At 52.7% G+C, this 24,247-nt stretch overlaps 1 protein-coding gene across 8 annotated transcripts in view; it reads left to right on the top strand.

Moving 5' to 3' along the window:
• The window catches only part of PAX2 (paired box 2), an 88,142-nt gene extending 65,205 nt beyond the window's left edge, over positions 1-22,937 (top strand). For 2 of the 8 annotated variants that reach the window (XM_037804518.1, XM_037804513.1), the window contains 5 exons: positions 2,205-2,380; positions 4,661-4,787; positions 18,715-18,816; positions 21,076-21,162; positions 21,626-22,937. In XM_037804518.1, the coding sequence (XP_037660446.1) occupies positions 2,205-2,380; positions 4,661-4,787; positions 18,715-18,816; positions 21,076-21,162; positions 21,626-21,702 (569 nt within the window). In that variant the 3' untranslated portion in view covers positions 21,703-22,937. Of the gene's footprint in view, positions 1-2,204; positions 2,381-4,660; positions 4,788-5,323; positions 6,303-18,714; positions 18,817-18,967; positions 19,041-20,993; positions 21,004-21,075; positions 21,163-21,625 lie in introns of those variants that run through there. The other 6 variants (XM_037804512.1, XM_037804514.1, XM_037804519.1 and 3 more) reach the window with 5 other exon arrangements.
• The last annotated feature ends 1,310 nt before the right edge of the window (positions 22,938-24,247 follow it).

The raw sequence follows: 24,247 nt of genomic DNA, 5'->3' as shown, positions 1-24,247 counted from the left end.
GCACCTTCCGTCTCCTCTTCTCCCCAACCCCCTTTCTTCTCCTCATCCTTTCCCCGCCTCCCTCCCGCTGCCACCTCTTTCTGGAGCAGGCTTCTTTTCGCCTTCCCGTCCCTCCCCCTCCGCTGCCTCCCTGTCACCTGTCTACCACCAGGGCCTGAGCACACAAAAATAAATAAATAAAAAGGCCAGCGAGTGGAGGGAGCAGCAATAACCCCTAAAAAGTACTATCAGTGGAACATGATTGATCAATTGAATTCCATAGCGGCTGAAAAATGTGGGATTAAGTAGTGTATTATACGCACAATGAGTTGAGGCATGATGTTCATTTCAAGTTCATTTCGCCGGCCTCTGCCACCAGATCAGGCAATCAATAGGGGCAGCAGATATCATATATCACCTCTCTGCGGGCTGGGGAGAGAGCACCATAATCTCTCGCAAATTTAGAGTGACAGATTTGTCAAGATCTGAAGGGCCCCTGAATAAATGAAGGAAAAGAGACTCCTCCAGCCAGTGACCTGAGGACAAAGCTTCAGTTCAGCCCCTACACACACACACACACATGCATGCACACACATGCACACACACACACACACACACACACATTCTGTCAGAAAGGCTCTCACCTTTAACACACACAGACACTTACTTATCTGGATATTCAAATGTGCACAAATGCATATACACAGAGAATACTCACACAAAAGGGAAAAATAAATGTCACACCCCACCTCCCATGCAGGAATACACCCCCTCTCTAAGGCTGAAAATCATTCCAGAGGCTTATAGAGAAAAATAAAAAAAAAACACAGCCACCAAGTTTTGTGTCCACAGGAAAACCATTGCAGCTGCCTCGTGTCTGTCTGTCTGTCTGCCTCAGACTTGATCCTAGTCTTGGTTTCTTTCTCTGGGTCTCACTGTGTTTCTGTCTGCCTGTCTCTCTTTGTGGAGGGCTCTCTGTCTGACACAAACACACACACACACACACACACACACACACACGTTGCTTTCCCTCCCCCTGCAGAGGGAAGAGGGAAGGCCCCACTAGGAAAGCCAATCCCCGTGCTCCATCTGGGAGGCCAGCAAGGGAGGGTGGCTTGGCTGCAAGTTGAGGTTAATCAATATGTAATATTTTCTATGGTCTCCCGAATGATACTGTACAGTGTTACTGTATATAATGCAATATTGATTATATCATATCATATAATCACCTATAAACTGATATATATAAAGTCTCAGAGGAGCACCCTGGGGCCTGCAGCATGGGCTGGCCCCAGGCCCAAGCCTCCCCAGCTGGTCTTAGGCTGAGGGAAGCCAAGAAGTGGCCAAGCTGGGGCTGGGGAGGACCCGGCTTTGGGCCTGGACAATTGTCGGGTGGGGGTTTGGGGAGGGACAGCAGAGCAGGCACTTTGCCCACGGCGTGCAGGAAGGCAGGGACCGAGGGGGCAGAGCATGGCTCGGGAGAGGGCACCAGTGTGGCTCAACTGTGCCCTTCCTTGGTGGAGCAAGTCTCAGCTCCCCATGGAGGCCTGGAGGGGAAGCCAGGTGGCATCTCGGGAGGGGCCCAGTCAGGAGCAGCAGCAGGGAAGCCTCCACCAAGACCCCGTCTCCAATCTCTGGCCAAGGAGGTGTTCTAGTGCTCCCACAACACCTGCTTTCCTCCTGCTCCAGGCTCAGTCCTGGGCAAAGTCAAGCAAAGGCCTAAGTTTTGCTCTTGGAGCCCCTCCTCCCTCCGTGGTGAAGTTAATTACTTCACCCCGTCTCCATGTTACACTCAGCTTCAGAGAATTGATGATTTTCAACCCTTTGAATCAGTGGAACTGAAATTCATCTTGGAGCCGAGTTCAATTCTCCACAGATTCCATAATGCTGGTCCCAGACACCCAGCTTCTCCCCGCAGCTGCCTGTCCCCTGGGGAGACGGCCCCTGGGAGCCCCCTCTGCCGAATCCTTCCCTGACCCCCATGCTTTGACAACTTCCCTTTGCTTTCCTTTCCCAGGCCCTTCGGAGGCTCTGGCTTGTGCAGCCGGCTCTCTGCACCATGGCCAGCCTCCCGGGCCAGCCTGTCCGGTCCAGCCTAGGAGCTGGGATCCAGGGGCCTGAGCAAGGGTGCAGAGCCCCAGGGGCAGAGCCAGCTTAACCCAGCCCCTCGGCCCACTGCCTCTGCTGGCCTGCCACTGATGCCCTAGTGTCTATGTGTTCTCCAGATGTGTCTGAGGGCTCAGTCCCCAATGGAGACTCCCAGAGTGGCGTGGACAGTTTGCGGAAGCACTTGCGAGCCGACACCTTCACCCAGCAGCAGCTAGAAGCTTTGGATCGGGTCTTTGAGCGTCCTTCCTATCCGGACGTCTTCCAGGCATCAGAGCACATCAAATCAGAACAGGTGAGGAAGGGGCTTTCTGACTGCAGAGGTGGAGAGGATGAGGAGCTAAGTGGAGCTGGGCAGAACGAGGCCTCACAAGAACTTGCACACGAATGGCCCAGGTGCAGACCCAGCTTTGTATGCATTGCGTGTGTGCGTGCCGCGTTTGTGCTGTGTGGACACACTCTTCTGGTGTAGTTAAGAAAAATCATTGTGCTATATAGTAGTTAGCAATGATGAGATCTGGGTGAGAGAGTATGTGGGTAAATCTTATCCTCTTTGGGGGCCTCAGTTTCCCCATCTGCAGAGTAAGGGACTTTGGCATAATGGTCTATAAGTTCCTTCCAGTTCTGCCATTCCATGGATCTGGCATGGATCAGTACTCAGAAATGTCCCCTACCTGCATCTCTTCTCCAAGCCCTCCCAGGATCCCACAAAAAGTCTGTGCAGGCCCGTGGAAATCTTCTTGCCCAGCATCAGGAGGATACCCCACCTGGCTGCCTTCTGCCCCCCAATCCGATCATCCAGTGTGACCCTGGGCAGGATGACAGCCCACCCCTTAGGCCGCACACTTCCTGCAGACACAGAACAGCCAGGAACACCACACCAGCACAACACACAATGTACAGAAGCACGTCTGCTGACTCCTCACATAAACCTGTGTGCATGTGCTTACATACCACACCCCCCCCAACAATGGGCTCACTGCCCCAATGTCCCCAACAGACACCCAGCCTACAGGACTCCCAGAAGAACCCTGACAGCCACGTGGAGCCAGGAGACGTGTGTCCCTCCCAGATCACCAGCTCAATGCACAGCCCAGCACATACCTTCCCCCAACACAGCACAACCCCTAATCCCCACACTCCAACACACAGAGTCCCATACACAGCCCGGGCAAGGTCCACAACCACAGCACAACATGGTCTGCTGTGCCCGCTCATGCACACAGATGCACATGCACACACACCCCTGCACAGCTCCACAGACTCCACACAGCACAGCCTCACTCGAAGACGCCGATAGCTCCCAGCCACTCGCCTGTCTCCCCACCCATCCTTTCATCCCATAAGCTGTTTGTCTTCATAAAACAAAAATCAAAAGTCTTTTTAAGGTGCCCTGAGCCATAAACCAACAAAGGAGGAGCCGGCCGAGGCGGGCGGCTCGGTGCACCCTCCCCGAGTCCCCGGCTGTATTACAATGAATAACCTTTATTTACTTTCATTAGACTATTAAACACCAGCACAGTCATTTTTCCCCCTGAAACTCGGAGCAGGGCCCATAAAGCAAATCCGAAGCCTAATTGAGTTCATTTTAATTTCTCTCCGATCACAGCGAATTACTCTGGTGATAAATCAGGGGGCAGCTTCACCCCCAGTAGAAGGCCTAATTTGCAGCTAATTACAAAACTGATTTCTACAGGAAGATCAATATGAGAAGGAATTGGAAATGACGAGGCAATCCCGTCCAGCTAGGGAGGGGAGGGGGCGTGCTGGGGGGGCCAGGAAGCGGAAGGGGAAAAAAACGGACCTGAAAGAGCAGAAAATCAGTTTTAATTTAACGTAATATTAATCAGAGCAACTTTTCCTGCTTTGTGCAAGGCTCCTGGTCTGCCCAGCTCTGGGGTCTGGCTTGGCGGTGGCTGCAATAAAAAGGCAATTACCCGAGTGTTTCGGGCAGGACACCCTTTCAGCGTCAATGACTGGCCCCCTCCCACCCTTCTGTTAGCCATGTGGACTCTCCCCCTCCCCAATTTCATACCCCAGTGCACAGGCAGAGAGCAAGGGGCCCGTGGGGCTGTCTTTGTTTGTTTTCAAAAAAAGGGGCGCCCGCACCCTATCAGCCAGCCCAGCAGTGTCAGGCTGGAGGCCCTGCTAGGCCCTCCCCCCAGCCAGTGCCCCTGCCGTCATGTCATGGTTTGCCTTCCTCCCTAGGACTCCCCACCCCAGGAGGCCCTGAAAACACCCCTCGCCTTTCAGCAAGGGGATCCCCACTGCTACACTCTGCCCTTGAGGCTGCCTAGGCAGGAGATGCTACAGAAATTTAAAGGGTGCTGGTCTAACCACAGATGATGTAGAGGCTACACCTCCAGCTCCACATAGTCTGGTCTCCCTCCACCCGTGCAAGACAGGCTCTCCATCACATGCTGAGCCTGCCCCTCTTGCGCTCCCCCCACTCTGCCTGGCCGTCTCCTCCACCCCATCTGGGAGGGCTCCCCTGTTCCTCCTCCCCATCTGTATACACAGCCCTTTCTCTGTGTGTGCATCAATAGAGAGCTGTCGCTCCTCTCTCTCTTCCCAGGGGAACGAGTACTCCCTCCCAGCCCTGACCCCTGGGCTTGATGAAGTCAAGTCGAGTCTATCTGCATCCACCAACCCTGAGCTGGGCAGCAATGTGTCAGGCACCCAGACATACCCCGTTGTGACTGGTAAGGGGGCTTCCAGGAGGGGTGGGGGCCACCTCATCGCATGCCATCTGGGGCCCAGTGTGACAAGTGGGCACCCCCTACCCTCACCATGATATCTGATGAAAGAGCAAGCCTCGGAAAACCAGGGTGCTTCACAAACAGATGTGTGCACATGTGGGGCAAAAAATACTATGGTCAGGGTGTCTGCAGGAAAAAGCATCTTGGGGCCAGGAGAGGCTGTTGTTGGCTCTTTCTTTCTATCCTCTTGCCTCTGCCTTTGCCCTTTTCCTTGCCTTCCCTGAGGTGCCCAGAATTTTGAGCTTCTTGCTGGGCTTGTATAGAAGAAGGCAGAGGGCACAGAGGCCAGGCTGGCGGAAGTGGAGCGTGGGTGCCTGGTGTGCAGCTCACAGGCTCCCAGGTTCCTGAGGCTCCTCCAGGATCTACTTTCCTCTCCCTCTGGGCAGAATAGGTGGCTGTGGCATTTCAGGGTACGGCACCCAGTTCTGTGGAACTGTCGATAAGCATGATTGTTTCAGGACTTTTCCTGCTTCCCACAGAAATCACGGAGACCAAGGTTTGCTTTCAAAGCCGGTCAGAGTCAGATCCGACCCCCCACAGTCAAGTCAAATGGTGGGTAAAGGAGCGCCATGGCCCAGAGCTCCCAGGGGCTCAGAGCAGTAGAGGCAGCTAGAGAGAAAGAAGGCCCCGGGGTGGCTGAGGGAAAGGCCCAGCTGATGGAGCTCCAGGCCGCAGAGCTGCAAGCTGCAGAAGGCGTCTGGCACTGCGAAAGGGTTTCCGGGCCAGGGAAGTGCCCAAGTGGGAGAGACACACATTGAGGTGTTATTAAAATTCACCTAATTATTCTGGAGACACTAAAGCCAATGTGCCGTTTGTTCCTTGGGAGACAGGATGATTGAAAAGGGTCTCGGTGGGGATTGGGAGACACTGAGGCGTTACCTGCCGAGCGGGGAGAGTGGAGGCGGCCTGGGGGCCCGGGCTGCAGCAGCCCACGCACAGCCAGCGGCAGTCAGGGAGCGGGCACAGCCCCGGCTGTCCGACAGGGCCCCGGCTGTGACTTGGAGCTGATCTGAGCACAGCTCAGATCCGAGCTGGGCTGCAAGTGGCCACCCAGACTCCGCTGCGGTGTCTCGGGCGAGCCCTGGGATTAGCTTTCCCAGGTTGTCCTTAAGAGGGTGGACAGCTGTCTCCCACCCAGAGGGAGCTGTGTGCTTTGGCTGGGCAGTCAGGGGCTGAGTCCTGGCACTGCTGGAGAGCTAGACTGGGCGTTGGGGAGTAACCACCTTGGCTGGGTTAACTGGGCCAGGACACAGCCTATTACCAAATGGCCCTCGTCACGGGCCCTCCTTAGTCCAACTTAGAAGCTCTCTGTCCTGCTGGGTACTCTGACCCCAGGTCAGGCACCTGCCTGCTACCTGCTGCCAGGTATGGTGGTCGCTTCCCAAAGGTAGCCCGCCCCAGGCAGCTGGCCGGAGAGAACCCAGGGGGCTTTTCTCTAACCCCAGCTGTGCTTCCCTGTGCTCAAGACCACGCCGGGAGGCAGGGGCTTCCCTGGGTGGGGCTCAGTATCTGCAGGGCAGGGCTCCTGCCTCCGGACGGCCTCTCAGGCTGGTGCAGAAACGTGCCTCCACCTTGGGCCTCCCCCCCCCACCTCCCCCCCCATGGCCCTGGAATGGTCCCAGCTCAGCCTGGGAACATCTCCGGCTGATCCATCTGGATCTAAGTGTGAGAAAAGTTCATTTCAGACCCAGCTTGACATTCCCAGGTGGCAAGTTAGCACTAACATCTCAATCTGTATGCGACATTTCAATCAAGCGAGGAGTAACAAAAGCAGAACCATTAACATTCGGAGCTGTTCACCAGTGGTAATGACGGGGAAACTCGCTCAGAAACTGGAAATTACCAAAAAGAGAGAAGTGTGTGGAGAGGTAGGGGAGGGGTGGTGGGAGGGGGCGGGTAGGGGTAGGGAATGAGTTTTCTACACTTAGGCCAAGATCCAATGTTTGGATTAATGGCACCATTACCCGAGAAAGGGCTGCAGATTATGCTCATTCTTAAAATGTTTTTGCTGGCAATTAAACGGCTGCAGTTATTGATCTTTGTTGATTTTATGTCCTCCTAATTTGCATAATCTATTAAAGATGAATGATTCATGATGTGTTTATTATGGGGACAAACAGAATTCTCTGGAGATACTGTCAAGGTGAGAGGCGGGGCATTGCCCAGAGACTTCATGGGCTGCCTCGGGGGCGGGGCCCGTGTGTAGGACCCTGTGGGTGGCAGAGAGCGGGGCTCAAGGGGAGCAGACATGGGAGGCGCGGGCTTTGAGTGGGTTCTAGAAAGATGTTGGCCTCTCTGAGACCTGGGCTCCAAGGAAGGCTGGGGTATGGGAGAGGCTCTTGGTGTATCTGTAGAAATTCCACCCAAGGATTCTTAAACAGCTTATTTATTGGAGAATAGTAAGGACTGTAGTGGAGGAAGGAGAAAGGAGGCCCGTTTTGGGGTGGGTGATTCTGGCCAGGTGTGCGCTAAAGGTGAATGAGCATGGGGTCATCCCCGTGCCCACAGCCTGGCTTGGGGGTACAAAGGCGTTCAGGATCCCTTTTCATTCCCCAAGTCCCAGGTACCCAGCTCATCTTTCCCCCCAGGGACAGGCCGCTGAGGTTGCAAACCTTAAGGAAACGAGCCTAGGAAGGGCTCTTGCCCAAACTGAGGAGCCAGACCTTATTGATATTCCTGCTGCTTCCTGGCACTGGAGGCTGATTTCAAACTTCACCAGCCACTTGATGCAGCTGTTCCACAAGGTCAGGACTGAGAGGAGAGAGGAGCCTGGGCTATTGTATGGAGGGGAGAGTGGCGCCCAGTGGGCCAGGACACGGCTAATCACATTGCAAGCAAGGGTGGCTGCCGGAGGCTGGGGCTCAGCCCGAGAGCCTCCCCTCCCCACCTGCCACCATGGAACCAAGGCGAGAGCCCGATTTTTCAGGGTGGAGTCTGCAAGTTCTGCCGAGATTTTAATTTCACTGCATCACAACTCAGCAAGCTGCCAAGTCAAGCTGGTTATTTAAATTTATCACCCACTTTCCCTTCCGCCGCTGGGCTGCTCTAGCTCAGCGGCATCTCTTCTCTCCAGCCCACTGCTCTAGGCTGCTGGTCTGGAACGGAGCCGAGTCTCCTAAGTGATAAGGAAACAGGGATCAGCAAGAGGAGAGAGTAGGTCAGGGACACTCTGGCCCCAGGCCGCCTCAGGTTGGCTGGCTGGGGCTGGTACCTTCCACCGCCTTCTTACGTCCCCAAAGGATCCCACAGGGGTCCATCGTCAACCTCTCACTGGTCCCCGGGACCTCTGGGTCAGGGCCTCTTCAGTGAGGTCTCTGGCCCTAGCTGTGTGTGGTGTCTTCATTCCTTAAAGGCTGTCGTAACTGGTAGAAAAGACAGCCCCTCTTCACCACGACCTCCTTACCCCGATCCTCTCTTCCTGTGCCTAGCCAGCTCTGCGGTGGTAGAGGAGCCTGCGGAGACACTGGCAGTGCTGTTGATTAGGGAAGAGAGGATGAGAACTAGTTGCAGGGTTCCAGAAGTCACTTGGGGGTGCTTCTGAGCATTCTGAAAGTGAGAGCAGGATCCCTACCCTGGAGCCCAAAAGGTGCTGAAGGAAGACAGTGATTGTGTAGCAGCTCTCTGTGCTCACATGAGAAGCTGAAACCTGGACCAGTCCCCGGAGCTGCTGCACCAAGCGGGCTTCACTGGCCTCTAGTGGGCATCGCTGCCAAGCACTGGACTAGCCTTGTGCAAGTTCTTGCCACCCTCGTTTTTGTTCCAGAGAAGTTAGGGAGGAATGAGGTTGATGTCCAGAAACATGGCAGGCTAAAGTTACTCAAAGAAGCATCCCTCTCACTAAAGCACAGCTGGATAAATTATTACAACAAAAATTGTTAATGCACAGCCCAGCCTCACTCTTCAGGTGTCAGAGATGGAGGGAACTCGGAGCCAGAGCAGTAGGCAGGTGTCTATGAAGGCACCACGCTGGTGGAGGTAGGCCCCAGAGGGTGGGGTTGAGGTTGTAACACATCAGACAGGACATGACCTTGGGCCCGAGAGAAGCAGGAAGCTCAAACTGAGTATTACCCCGACTAAAGCCAGGAACCAGAACAGGGCAACACAAACTCATTCCAATGGCCCAGGGGAGCACGTGAGAAAAAAAATGTCACCAGTGAGAAACCGAACTCTGAGTTCAGAGTCCAAATTTATACCATGAGTATGTTGCAGGAACCCCAAGCAAAGAACATACATACAAATTTGTCCAGGATAGTAACCCATTCAGAAATTGTAGCAGGCGCAAAGGCAAACCTCAGTAGAGACACTCTACAATCTGAGGCACATGGAACTCCCACGGGGAAAAAAAAAAAAAAAACATGCACTGCTAAAGATGAGCTCACTATAAAAGATTATATACCTCACATAAATACAAATGATCATGAGGGAGAGTTGGCAGAAGCAATAAATAGGACAGTTGATACCCCCAAGAACTGAAGATAATAGAACAGTCCAAAAGTGACTGTAAGGTAGGCATGTTTAATATTATTAAAAAGAGGGTATCCGTTTTGTCTTTATCACAGATGCAGTTCCTATATTCCCTTCCCCACCACTGTTCAGCAAATTGTCAAACAATGGAGATCAAAGAAGGCAGACAAGAAGTTTTAAACCTGCTCCTGAAAATCACATCTATAGCATATTATTTTGGGGTCCAGGAACCATGGACAGCCTGAGGTGGTTCTGATAGCACAGCCTGATGATCCAAGCTCCCAGAATGCTAAGTCTTAGCAGGGAAACTTACCTTTCTTTGGGAAAATATCTGAACATTGGAGAGCTAGGAACAAGGACAGTACTTTCTTCACCAATGAAAACAAGCCCTGTTAGTTTCCCCTCCCTGGGAGGGTAGACAGGGAAGGAAGGTGGGAGCTTGGGAGAAACATCTCTTAATAAGTAGAGCCTGCAGCTTTCTAACTCAGATCCAGCAGGACGTAGGGAAGCTGCCCAAGAGGGAAGTCCCCACAGCAGGGAGAGGGAGCAGAAGATGCTACTCTTCTGGAAGTGGCCAGTCTAAGCAGAGGTGGGGGAGGCCAGTGAGCAAAGGTCAAAGCAGAGAAGCAAGGGCTGGCCCCAGGGTCCTAGAGGCTGGCGAGAGCAGTGTGGGCTTAGCTTCTTGGAAAGGGCTGTGGAACTCTCAGAAGCTCTGACTCCACATCTGGGGCGGTCAGTCAGCAAGGTGGCCTTTTAGCAGATAGAGGTGTGGACTCTGGGAAACCGAGGGTCTCCTCCCTCCACTCAGGGAGTCCTGAGGACCTCCAGGAACTGCCTCTTCCGGTAGTTAACAGCCCCCTTCCAATGCAACTACATTTCCTTCCATAAAACAAACAGCTTAGCCCTTGCACCACCCCCTTCCCACCCACTCCCCCACTCCTCCTGAGGAGGAGAAGGCAATAAAGGCTGAGAAATGTTTCTGAAAGAGGCTGGGAATCTCCTAGTCTTGTCTGTTGGCTCAAAGCCCCTGATTAGCCAGAGGAATTTAGGGCGCAGACATTAGAGTTCCTCTCCCACCCTGAAAGGAGAGGCTAGGGCAACTTCAGACATGCAGCGAATCAGAGAGCCTTTTACTGTGGAGCCCAAACAGGGCCAGCGGGCTTCTCCACAGCACCCTGGGGCCCCAGACCCTTCGTTTGGGCCAAGAAGTCCCAAAGAAAAGAGGCTAGCCTCCTCCTAACATCCCAGAGGACCTCCAGCTCCCTGGCCTCAGCTCTGATTTAATTATGGGGGCATTTCCATAGCAATGAGACATTGACAGATAGTACAGGTGCCCTAGGCCTGCAGCCTGGGGAGTCATTGGAGCAGGGCTCTTTCCCTTCCTCCTTTATCCAGTCCTCCTCTAGAGGAAAAGAATACTGAGAAGAATGGGCACCAATCCCTAGGGCTCAGAGAGCAGGGCCAAACTGCAGCAGAATAAAAGTGGCACCACCCCAACTTCCAGCCCCAACCCCATGTCCTTGTCCGTGCTCATCAGCCATCCTGGCAGTGGTGGGCTGCCCTCCCCCAGGTGGGTGCCATGGGCCAAAGTACATGTGCCCAATAATGGGGCTGCAGAGGCAAGGAGAGTCGGGAGGACGAAGAAGATCCGAGCGTTTCCAGGCATCTTAGTGAAGATGCAGTTCTGTGCTCATCCAAGCTGAGCTCAAGTTTGGCTGGTTACCTCGGGCCTGGGCCTTTCTTCTGGCCTCTTCCCTTCATCTCTTACTACCCACCAGGAGACCCAAAGACTGAGCCCCGCCAGAGGGACTGTGCTGATTTCTCCACAGCATGGTCTCACTAATTCAATCAGAGATCAGGGAGGGAGGCCAGTCTGGATTTGAATCAAAATATTTTCAAGAAATCAACATTCTTTATTTCAAGTGCATACAGGAGCCAACACAGGCTCACAAAGCAGTGCTTAGTAGAGAACACTGAGGACTGCTTTCAGAATTAGCTAGGTTATAGGTAGCCTTTAGGCTGCTGTAATGTAGATGGTGTTTCTGACGTTTGTGGGAACCCTAAAGGAGGTTCTTCAAAAGGGGACCCCGCCATGCACTAAGCTGATTTACTTATTATTTAGCACTTTCTAAAAAGAAGAGTTTGTCCAAGCAAAATTCAAGTCAGTCAACTCAACCTTTTCTGAATGACCACAAATCCTAAAATGTGGTGTGCCAGGTATGTACAGGGACCAAGGGTTCAGAAATGCCTTGATGGCCTCAAAGCCACCCAGGCAAGACCTGAAAGCCTGCTTCACCCAGGGAGCCAGCCACCCCCAAGGTGACAGGAAGACAACCCCCCCCCCAGGTGGGTCATGATCCCCCACCCCCATTAGCTGTAGCCTCAGGGCAAACAAGCCCTTTTCTCTAACCCTGAGCTTTCAGAAGCAAGCCTGCCACTGTTGTCACTTCGGAGAGGGCTTTGCGTGCTTTCAGCCGGGAATCCTCCCCAGTGGCGGCTGAGCTGGCAGGCAGGGAGGGAGGAAATTCTGCACGGGCTTGGAGAGCGGCCTAAGGCTCTGGCAGCTTAAGTGGCCATTTTCCTTGGGATTAGGGTTTCACTGACACAGAGCGCCTGAAAAAAACACTGCACTTTTGGAAGGATTAGAGCTGACAATTCAGTGCTCTCAGGGAACGAAATAAAGCCAGAGAGGAACTGGGAGCCCTGAAGTATCAGGAGACTGTGCAAACAGGCTTAACCTCGCCCACCCAGCACGAGGGTCTCTCTAGCTGAGCCCAGCATCAAGCCTGGGCACAGCCTCCCGAGTGCCAGCACTTGCCCGACTCAGAGGTCCATTTGTGACTTGCTAATGAAGCCAGAGAAGGCTGCCTGGGGAAGTGAAAAGAAGAGAGGGCTGGAGATGTTCTTTCTCTCTGAACCTAGGTTTCTTTCTCTGTAAAATGAGGGCATTGGATAGAAGATAGCCAAGTTCCCTTACAACTCTTGGAAAATGTGATTCTCCCCAACACTCCCTAGCCTTAACCCAGGATCCTGAGCCTGCAGCTCCATGCATGGTCCAGCAGAGTAGAAGAAATTCCCTCCCCAGGGGCCCTGAGCCCACCAGCTATACAGCCCAGGCAAGGACAGTGCACTGGGAGGGGCAGGGGTGGGGTCGCTGTGACTGTTCGTGTCCAGCTGGTTGGCCGTCAAGGTGCAGACCTCACTGAGCCCACGCAGGTCTGGGCAGCGTCCCTACCCAGGACACACCAGGGATTAAAGGTCCAGCTGTCAGTAGGAAGCAAGGCGGGCCAGGACAGCAGCCACCCTGAGCTGCGGGCACAGCCCCCCCTGCTGGAAACTGAGCAGGCCAGCTTCAGGTTGAGTTGTGGGGCCAAAACAGTGCCTGGGGCTCAGGGCTTTCACACATACACCTCAGCCCCAGAGAAAACCTTTGGAAGGATTTGGAAACCTGGGAAATAGGGGAAAAAAAAGGAATATGTAGAAAACTCTTTCCCTCTCCTTTTAAAGCATCTACAGATGTAAAGTCTGTTATTTAGTGTATTATGTGTAACTTGGATTGGTTATAGAGCAATCATAATTAGTATAATAAATGTATAATATATTTAGGTAGTAATTATAAATTTAGAAACTGAGTATTCTTGTAAGTATTATCAATTTTTGTCTTAAATGGAGACACAGGCTGCCAACCTTGAAGGAATCTAATGTCTTCATTTTCGCCACCTTAGAAGTAGACAAAACTTGAGGAGAGGGTATTAAAACAAGAGTTATGTTTTCTGGCCTTAGGGTTCTCCACAGTGTCAAGTAGATAGCAAAAGTGCTCATTTTCAGAGAAAGATGCTGAGGGAAAGCATCTCTAAACTCATTGAATATAACTTTTGCCATATAAATCTATGTCTAATAAGTCTCATTGCGCCATCACTATCAGCAATTTCTGCATCTTCAGGGGCTTCCTTTTTTCTTATTTTCTTGGTCTTCTGAATTCTGACATTTTCCTTCACTCCCTCCCTGTTCCTTCACGTGTTATTTTTGTTATTCTTTCTGTGATCTTGTTTATTTACACAATTCAAGTAGTTGCAAACAAATCAGCGTCTTTCTTATGCCAAAGAACAGAGGTTCCTTTTTATACAAACAGTGCTCATTCATCTTTTTTAGTTACAAATATTTTTTAGAATCTGATAAAAACCACTTACTTTCTACCCTGAAAGATGCACATGCATAATACCCATAATATTTTATGCATAGTTTTAAATGGCCCCCCGTCATGCATCTATGGAGTCCCAAGGAATCAGTGAACCCCATATTTAAAACCCATGCTGTAGAAAGTGGAAGAATCTGAAACAGGCAAGAAACAAGAGGCAACAAGGTGTTCTGTTATAGAAAGGATTAGCTTAGCATGATCCCGGTTACTTTCATGAACCAGATACCTCTCTATTTTCTAGGTGTTCTATATTTGAGAATCTCATTCTAGAATCAACTGCCAAGAGTATGCTTATTCTATACTCTAGATTCTTTCATCTACCAGCTATGAAATCTTGGACATAATATCTAGCCCCTCTGAGTCTTAGTTTTCTCATCTGTAAGATGGGTATTAAAAACAGAACTCACCTCACAGAGTTGATGTGAGGATTAATGTGATAATAGATATAAAATATTTAGAACAGTGCCTGGCATGCAGTAGGTCCTCAATGACTGCTGGCTATTCCAGGTGTATTTAGAAACACAATTCTGCCCTTGAATCTGAGACCTGACAATTAAAGTACTATGAATTATCTGATGACTAAAAATTTCAAATTTCTTAATAAAGTCTTTTAGTTTGCTTTTTTTCTGTACTGGTAAGAAGAACTGCACTTAGAGTCCCCAAAACAGTTGATTTGATCTGGCCCATTTGGTAAGGAATGTCTGACAAAAGTGCACTGTCTCTGAATCAGATGTAGTGATTGCCGTAGAAATTGGCTTTCGAATCTTCAGGGACTTCTGCAGTTGAACTGAAAAGACATCCTCATCAAGTACAGTGCTTCTAACACTTCTGGGGATTTTAAGATTCTCAACTACTACTGTTTCTTGAAGAGCCTCTTTGTTTTTTGGAAAAATCCTCACAGGAGATTAATACTCCACCTCATGGAGTTTTATTGTGGAGTTTCAGTGTCCATATTTTACTCCGGGTCCTTTTTCACCTGCCTTATCTTAATGACAGCAGTGACAATATGAGATTTTCCTTGTTGGGTGACTTCTTTTCATCTTCTTTGGATCTTCTGGGGAGTGTCTAGCTTTATATTATCATTAAAAGGTAGCATAGTATAGTCTTGGCTTCAAACTTTGGCTCTAACATTTACTAGCTGTGTAGTCTTGGGGAACCATTACATTTGCTATCTACATTTTCTCACCTTTAAAACATGAAGTTGGACTCATAATCTCGAATGCTCTTCCCTCTATAAAACTCTGTAACCTTAGGAACCAAGTATCCAATATGAAATGCCCATCCTCTTGTCAAAATATGTGGATTTTTATCCATTTGTGATTCCTGGTGATGTTTTCATGTTACCAGCATTGTCAGCGAGCAAAGAAAATACTTTACTGCTTCCTGTCTTCTGTAGGATGGCACATATTTTATAACTGGATGTATTCTGCTATGTAGCTGTTGTCTCGTTTCCTTGCTTTTGCTTGTTTGTTTAAAGAAGGTGGCTGTGCTCTCTTAGAGTTTTAGGGTCCATCTCCATTCCCAATTGTCCATCCATCTGTAACACTGCAAAGCCCAGCATTTTGTCGATTCTTCCTTGCACAGAGTCCATTACCCATTCATATTCTGCCTCTAAAAGAGGCTTGCTCAAAGAATGCTGCTGGGCAAATGGGACGATGGTCTTAGTAATTTGAAAACTTCCTGCAGTAAGTGTTTTCCATTATTGACAATGGTGTTCCGGAAGAATATATGGCTCTGGCAAGAGTTTGGTGAATTTTTTCCTGCTCTTCAGGTGTCACCTGTGTACTAATGAAGTCATTGAGAGTGCTTTGTATGCAGTAGCTTGCATCTTTGTTTGCGCAGGGGTCTTGACCAGGCACCTCTTTGTGGGGATGCTGATCTTATGGAACCTCCAGCAGCTAGGAGTATAGCGGTATGGAAAACATTAAGAAGCTTGTTTGTTTTTTCCTTGTCATGGGCCTCTTTCTTCATATTAAAAAAAAAAAATGTCTGCTTGGCACTTGCCAATTTCAGTTTTTAAAACAGAATTTGGAAACGTACCTTTTGGCCAATAGGTCTGTTGGCAACTTGCAGCATGCAAAAGTTTCTGTATGCTGGAAATTGTACTTAGCATCGTACCAGAGGGAAAGCCAGTGGAAATAAATACGGCAATAAGGGTGGCCTCCAAGTTAGCTGGAAACGCCTTTCCAGTCATCCTCTCTCCTTGAAGCTAGGTGGGGGACTTTGTCACTAAAACTTTAATTACAAGGAATCCATGTGTGACAGGTTGTGGGAATGTTGCAGCTAAAAATCAGAATTCAGATGCATTTAAATTCCTGTTTATTAGGAAAGAGGCATACCACTTTTTCTGGCTTCTTTGTAGATGTTAAGATCACAGAGCCAGGAGGAATTGAGTTTCTGTATCCTTCTAGCTTCAGAACCTCAACATCTTTTCTCACTCTCCTCTGTCCTGGGCCTTTTTTGACCAATATGTGCCTTATTAGTAATCTCTCTAGGAATTAATAGATATTGTTATTGCCCATTTCAGGTCTAATCCACTGAGAGATGATCAGGAGGAGTGTACCTTTTATTGATAATAGAAGTCAATAAAAGAAAACCTACAATAAAACAAACACACAGATGCTTTCTTCTCTCTGGGAGTCAGAGGTGACATCTTCTCTGACAGTTCCCCTCTGTTGTTTGTTCTAGAGTTTTAGAAAATGTAAGATATTAGATACATTGGATAGGTATAGAGAAAAATCATTCTGTTGCATAAGGCCAAGTCATAATATGAGTCCCTCACCGCAGATCTTTCATCATCTTGTAAGAATTTGTAATCCATTGCTTAAACTGTTTTTAAAGAAAAAGAAAATTCAAATATTTACATTTTGTCCCAGTTTTTATCTCTTTAGAAGAGACCAACACATATGAAACAATTAGAAAATAATTATGAGCGAACCCATGTGGAATTGGCTGTAAGTGCAGTGGAATGACAGAATTTATCACCGAGTATTCATTGAGCATCTACTGTGTTCTTAACTATGCAGGACAGAGCAGAAAACAGGGTTCTGTCCTTAGGTTGATTATAATGTGTTTGGGGAAGCAAGGCACGACATGAAACGGCAGGGCGGGTGCATTATGAAATATACTATAATGGGGCACAGATGCTATAGAACTTTAGAAGAGAGAGACCTCCCTGATGGCTAGAATGGCTGGGCTTGAAGGAGAAGGAAGCTATGAGTAAGGGAAGAAGAAAACAGCATGTGCAAAAGGACAGAAGAAAACAGCGAAAACAGTCAACTAAACTGGGGCGGGGGGGAGGGGCGTGGGGGGGAGGGGCGGTGGTGGCGGTGAGAATCAGAGCTGAGAAGTTGGTGGGGAAAGTACCTGGAAGGATTTAAAAGCCTGGCAGTTTAAATTAGAACTGCAGGCTACAGAGAATCAATGATGGTGTGATGAAAGCAATGTTCCATGAGGGCTAGCTGAAAGCAGCCACATTCGGGATAGACTGGAGGGGTAAAGAATCTGGAGGCAGGGAATACAAATAATGCTAATAAGAAGAAGAATAAACAACTGTTGCGGCTATGGTGCTGGCAGAGGAAATGGAGACCATAAAGATGTAACAGACATTGCTAAGGAGAATTGACAACACTTGTTGACTGACTTCATGTTAGAGGCGAGGAGAAAGGCTATGTCAAGGACTCCGAAGTTTCTGGTCTGATGGTCTGCAACAGGGCCAGGAGAACTGATTGGGGGAGGGAGGGGGTGAATCAGCTTTTATTCTTGCTCAGTTTGAGGTGACAGTGGGACAGCTGATAAAAATATTCAGCAGGCAGCTGGAAATGCAAAAGCCTGAGCTGTAGCTCGGTTTACTAAGGAAGACTGAATCACTCGGATGGGTTAAGGTAGGAGTGAGGAAACCCACGCATCCCAGGAAAGTGGACGGTGAGGTCACCTTCAAGGAGAGTGGCAGGGAGACAGAGACATGCTTGGGGATAACCACTGGGAGGATGAAGACTAGGGCCCAGTTGATGAACAGAAAATAAACTGGGCCAGATATGCATAGTTTTTTGGGACTTCCTCTAGCCATACTTTGCCTTCCTAGGAGCTGAACTGTGGAGAGGGAAGGAGAGGCAGCCCAGGGTTGGACAGAGGCACTAGAGTGATAGAGTGGCACTGGCTGGAGAGGAAGATAAGGGGAACCTGGAGAGGATAAATGGGACCCAGGAGAGGACAAAGAAGTAGTCTCTAGGATGTGGAAGTGTGGGAGAGTGGAGAGGGCAAATTATTGTCATTGGAGTTTGGAGCCTGCTAAGTTGTAAAGGGAGACGGTGACCTTCATAGCGATGGAGGGGGCAGGCAAGGAAGGGAGGCCAGTCAGGTGCAGCTGTATTCTAGAGGAGATGTCTGTGGATCGTGGGCATCTCTGGTCAGCAATCCCTGATATTGACTTGCTTTGCCTCCACTCCCAGACACTGCTAAGGAAAGCTCTGCCCCCTACCCTAGCTAATAGAGGCCTCCGGGGACAGAAGTCCAGCAGCTGGTGGGGGGAGCAGATTTTGCTCGGTGAAACTTGATCCGATCCACTTGCACTGTTGGCTCAAAGCTCCTGATTTGCTTCAGGGAGGATTTTCTATCATTTAAATGCCATAAACACCGACAGCAAAATAGCCCACTGGCTGGCCCCCTGCTCTCCACCCCTGCCAGGCCCAACACCTGCAGCTCCACTTGGAGAGGACAAGGAATACCCATCAGCCCCTGCAGGTGGTGGGGTGTCCTCCAAGCCTGAAGGAAACATGGGATGTTAGGAGGGGGAGAGCAAGATGATAGAGGTCCATTTGGCTACTGGAGAGACCATAGCCGAATGTCTTCCTGGGAAGGAGGAGTAAAACCAGGTCATCTCCCTCCCATCTCCATCTGGGTTTGGGATGCAAAGAGATACAGGCAAAGGCAGACATATACACACAAAAGTGCACACAGAGAAAGACACAAAGAGCTACACAGCACAGAGGTGCACACACACAGCTGATGACAGGGACAGGCATTTAGGTAACAAACTTAGACACATGCAAAGGCACACCTGGGCCTGCTTGTTCAGATGCAGTGTTGCACATGCACGCACACATGTCTGCACACAGCCAAGTGTCCTTTCCACAGAGTAGCCCTGGTGTGAACAGAGGCAGGCCCCTCGCTTCCAGCCCTCACCCCTTCCCCTTTGTGTTTTTCCAGGTCGTGACATGGCGAGCACCACTCTGCCTGGTTACCCCCCTCATGTGCCCCCCACTGGCCAGGGAAGCTACCCCACCTCCACCCTGGCAGGAATGGTGCCTGGTAGGTGACAATGCTGCAGCTGCCTAATCTAGGTGGGGGTAATTAAATCGTGGGTGAGCTGCTGAGTGGTCTGTAGTCTGAGGCTGGGGGTGGGGGGAAACTCAACATCCCCTCCCCCCAAACCACCACTACTCTGTCCCCCTCTCCCTAGAGGCTGCCATTGGTCCCTCATGCGCCCTCATGAGCAACCAGGGAGGGAGCCCGCGGAAGTGCACACCTTGTGTGTATCCATCACTATGTGTGATGGCTGCTCCACAGCCGCCGCCCACGCACCCAAGCCTGTACCCTGGGAGCACTCAGTCTCAGCTCTGCCCTCAGTGCCCCAGGCCACCCCAGCCAGCTGACACTGCTTGGAAGAGACTGTCCTGGTTTCCATGGAAACTTGGAGTCAGGAACCATTTCCAAGGGCACGTCAGTCACTCAGACAGAGCCACCCTGGACCACACCAACCCACAAGGGAAGCCCAGTGTTGAGAAATGACCGCACCCTGGAGAGAGGAGGGAAAGGGGAACAGAGAACTGGCTATGGCAGGAACCAGAAAGACCGTGGCTTCCGAGAGACAAGCTAGAGCAACCCCCATCTCCTCAGAGGGACCCAGGCCCTCATTGCTCCCCTGGGCTCCAGCCCATGAAGAGATGGAGGTGCCTTGTGGATCAAAGATAGAAGTGGTATTTAGGGTCTGGCCACTGCAGCTGGAGCTTTTGCTATTCCTGACCCTTCACCCTGGATTGGGAGCAGGGCTTGAAGCTAAAGAGTTGAAGCTTTTATTTGCATACACACCAAAAAAAAACAAACAACAACAAAAAAACAAAACTCGGGCCTTAAAGAGAGTAAGACTTGCTGGGCCCGCAACCCACTCCCTCTGGGCATGCTCTGTGTGCCCTTTCCTTGAAGCTCAACTCTCCTAGGGGGAGGGAGGAAAGGGCACTAGAGACATAGAAGAAGCTGACTGGTCCCCTCCCTGGCCCATCCATCCAGGGACAGCCCTGGGTAAGCAAAGCTTGGTGGGGGGGGGGGTGGTTACGGCAAAGAGTGAAATTGCTGCAGGGGTGGTAGAAGAGGAGCTGGGCAAGGAGAGCTGGGAGGTGTGGGTGAGGGGATACCTGTCCAGATTTGGGGGAAGGGGAATAGAAGTGGGGGTAGAGGCAGGGAGATTCTTCCTGGAAGGTCCTAGGGGGTGAGTGACCTGAGTAAGTGGAGGCTGGAGAAGGTCTTGGAGAGGTGGGGGGGAGGGGAGTGGGGGGAGGGGGGGAGGGGAGGAATCTGCGGGGAGGTGGGTATGAGGGGAGCCGCAGAGAGCTCATGGTGGCAAGGGGGGAGTCGTTAAACAGAATCTAGTGCTGATGAGGAAATTACACTTGTTTCATTAGTGATGGGGAAGGAGATAGCTCAGTTCCTCTTGGTCACAGTTGAGCTCAGAAGCTCATTATCCTGCTGCACGCATGCTTTCCCTCCTCGTCAATAAACAGGCTTTCCAGTGGCTGCACCCCCCACCCCCACCTCAGCTCCCTCTCGGAGAGGGGCCCCTTCTCCTCTACTTAACCCGCGGTTAGGGATCACTGTAAACAGTCTGGGGTCATCACACAGGAGAAAGGGCGAGGGGGAAACCCAAAGGTCTGGCCTTTCTCCCGCGGAGGGAGGGAGACGGCTTCCGAAGGCTCCCAGCCCATGGGGCCCTCCGCTCACCGCTGGCGGGTCGGCGGGCAGTCCACCCACTTCCCACCGCCTCCTTTCCCTGCCGCGTGGCCCACGTATTCGGCCTCTCGAGGAAAAGGCGGGAGGGAGGTGTTTCCCAGCAGAGCTTCCGTCCTCTGCCTTGGCACCAAGCTGAGATGCCATTTTTAGGACTTTCTAGGACAAAGTGTCCCGAGGGCCTTTCTTCGCCATTCTCCCCCGCTTCCGACCCGTAGGGGCACTGGCTCCTACAGCCGGAATCTCTCCGCTGAAAAGGCCCTTGACCCCCAGCGCGGCGGGGTGGGCGCCCCCGGCCTCGGAACGAACCCTCCCAGGGTGTCCCCGAGCGCCTCCGCGGGGTAGCCATGGGCGGGCCCTGGCGCTGGTACCGTCCAGACCCGCAGGTCCCGCCACGCGGGTGTACCGGGCGCCAAGGGGCTTCGGGCCTCCTGCGGGGTCTCCCGCCTCCGCCCAGCCTGCAGGCCGCAGCACCTGCGCCTTAGACAGCCGGAGGTCGCGGGAGGGGCTCGTCGGGTCGGTCCCCGCTTGCGATTCTGATTCTCACCCCCACCCCATCCCCCGCAGGGAGCGAGTTCTCTGGCAACCCGTACAGCCACCCCCAGTACACGGCCTACAACGAGGCTTGGAGATTCAGCAACCCCGCCTTACTAAGTGAGTACGCCACCTGGCTGGCCGGCGGCGCAGCGCGTCGCCCGCCCGCTCGGCCATGCTGCTTCCCGACGCCGGTCCGCCTCCCTGCGGCCCGGACTCCGGGGGCCGGGCGGGGCAGGCTCGGTAGTGCAGCACTGTGGCCCCGGGATCCCACGAGGACGCCCGCGCCTCCTGCTCCCTCTCCTCCCTCCCTCCCGGGCCGCTGGAGGCCCTGCCCGCCCTCGCCCTCGGTCCCCCTGGGGTGTCGGCGGTGGGGCGGCGGCGCCCACCGCTCAGGTTCCTCGCCAGGCGGGTGAACGCAGCTCTCCTCGGGGACAACCGGCTCCGCGGCCCAGCCAAGGTCTTCCCGCCCAGATCCCTCCAGACCCCAGCCCGGGGAGGTCTTTTCTTTGCTTTTCTTTCCTTTTTTGTTCTCCTGTTTGTCCTCTCACCCAGCCCATTCTTCTCCTGTGTTAACTTCCAGGTTCCCCTTATTATTATAGTGCCGCCCCCCGGGGCTCCGCCCCTGCCGCTGCTGCCGCTGCCTATGACCGCCACTAGTTACCGCGGGGACCACATCAAGCTTCAGGCCGACAGCTTCGGCCTCCACATCGTCCCCGTCTGACCGCCCACCCCGGAGGGAGGGAGGACCGACGCGACGCGATGCCTCCCGGCCGCCGCCCCAGCCCCACCCCCATCCCAGGACCCCGCAGCCCTCACGTCACCCCGTCGATAGCCGGACTGGATGACCGGACGGGCGGAGCCGCAGGCGGGACCCTCAGGCCCGGGCCCGCCGGTCCCACCCCCGCCCGCCTCCCCTTCCCGCCTTCCTGGACTGCGCGGCGCTGCGAGGAGGGCGCCCGCCTCGCCCGAGTCGGCCCGGGACCGGGCCCGCCGGCGAGCGCACGCAACATGTTTCTGTGACACACAATCAGCGCGGCCTCCAGCGCGGCCCAGCCCCGGCGCAGCCCGCCTCGGACGCTCGGGCGCCGGGAGGCTTTGCTGCAGCCGCTGGGCAAAGGAAATTAAGGACCAAACGATTTTCTGCAGAAGGAAGAAGAGCCCCCTTCCGAACCCTCGGGGAAAAAAGTCCTTTCCCCGTGAGCCGGCCGGACTGTCGCTGCTTCCTGGGCGTGCCCTGCCGTGGAAGGTGGAATGAGGGTCTAGGGATCCGGCTCTAGGGAAGGGGTTTGGGGACGTCAGGTCTTTCGAAGCTTGGGTCCCAAGGCACGCAGGCCCAGTAGCCCGCACAGACCAAGTCCGACTCTTGGCTCTTCCCACTCTGCCTGGACTGCCTCCCCTGGGCTCGGGTACCTCCTACGACGTGATCCGACTCTCAGCCCCGCCTTGCCCCTACCTTAGCCTCTCTTTCATCTGCTGGCCTCCTGACTTCCCTTCCGGCTCGTGCTTTTCCCATCCCTCTACCCTCTGCATCCCTCCTTCCTAACCCGCCGCCCCATTGGAGGCTGTCCCGGCCGGTCGCGGGCCCTGTCTATAGGCCGTGAGCCCCGGTCTATCCGAGCCGTTACTTGATGCCCGCTCCAGCCCCCACCCCCCAAATCTCAATCTGCCGGTGATAGGAGCCAGTTCCTAGCCGGCTTCTGAGCTGCCGCGGGGTGGAAGTGGGGGGCTGCCCGCCCCCACTACCAGCCTCCTGCTCCAGCAGGAACTGAACAGAACCGCAAAAAGTCTACGTTTATTTAATATGATGGTCTTTGCAAAAAGAAAAAAAAAAAGCGAAAACAAACGAAAATCCAACCGGCTGCTGCTTTGTAGAAAGACGGTGTGTGTCGTGTGAAGGCGAACCCCTGTGTATATAACCCCGCCCCCGCCTTGCCCGGTAGAGTCCCCGCCGCCCGCCGGCCCTGCCTGTAGATACGCCCCGCTGTCTGTGCTGCTGAGAGTCGCCGCTCGCTGGGGGGGGGAGGGGGGACATAGCTACACGCCCACTAAAGCACAGCATGTCCTGGGGGAGGGGGCATTTTTTATGTTACAAAAAAAAAAAAAAAAAAATTACGAAAGAAAAGAAATCTCTATGCAAAATGACGAACATGGTCCTGTGGACTCCTCTCGCCTCTGCTTTGTTGGCTCTTTATCTGGAATTCCGTGTTCTCGCTCTCTGCATCGCTCTCCTCCCTGCATCTCTCCTCTCTCCATCTCTGTCTTATCTGCATCTCTCCCCCTCGCCATCTCCGTGTCTCTCCGTCCGTCTCTCTAGTCTCTCTGTCTCTGTCCCTCCCTCGGCTCTCTCCCCAGCCCCGCCCCGGCCGCCCAGCCCTGGCAGGCTAGACGGAGGTGGCGGCTCCTGCCCCGGTCTCGCCCCCTCGCGGCGGGGCCCCGAGCGCCCTGGGCCGCCGGCGGCCGGGCAGCCTCGCCCCGTAGTTGCTCTCTCGGTAGCGGCGATGCGCCTTGCATGTCTCCTCACCCGTGGATCGTGACGACTCGAAATAACAGAAATAAAGTCAATAAAAGTGAAAATAAATAAATAAATAAAAATCCTTGAACAAATACGAAAAGGCTTGGAGTCCTCGACCAGATCTCTCTCCCCTTCGAGCCTTTTTATTTGAAAAGAAAAGCGAGAAAAGAGAGTAGTTTAAGGGAACTGCCGGCGCCCAGCCAGGCTCCGTGGGCCGAGCGCGGGCGGCGAGGGCGCCGGGGTCCGGACTCCGAGGCCGGGCCCATCCCAGTCCTCGCAGGGCTGACCGGGCGGGGGTCCCGGACCCAGGAACAGGTTGAACCCTCGAAAGGTCCCCCACCGGTTCTGATCTCCTGGACCACTTTCAGCACGTCGGTTCGTTTTCTTTTCTTTTCCTTTTTCTTTTCTTTTCTTTCTTTCTTTTTTGTGCACATGAGAAATAATAATAATAAATAAATAATAATAATAATAATAAAATTTTGTATGTCACTCCCCGTGGCTCCAGATTTGTCTATCCCTGTCTCTGGGGCGGGCTTCTCCCCGCACTGACCCCCAATAACTCCCACAATGATCCTCTCATTTGTCCCCTGCACTGGGACCCTCCCCAACCCCTTTGCCGAGACCCCCTCAGCAGCGACTGAGCGCATGTAGAAACCCAGAGGAGCTTGTCCCCTCAGTATCCACCCTCCC

Source organism: Choloepus didactylus, chromosome 15 (assembly GCF_015220235.1).
Source record: "Choloepus didactylus isolate mChoDid1 chromosome 15, mChoDid1.pri, whole genome shotgun sequence".
In the NCBI taxonomy this organism is placed as follows: Eukaryota; Metazoa; Chordata; class Mammalia; order Pilosa; family Megalonychidae; genus Choloepus; species Choloepus didactylus.
This window is presented reverse-complemented; position numbering and strand designations above follow the sequence as displayed.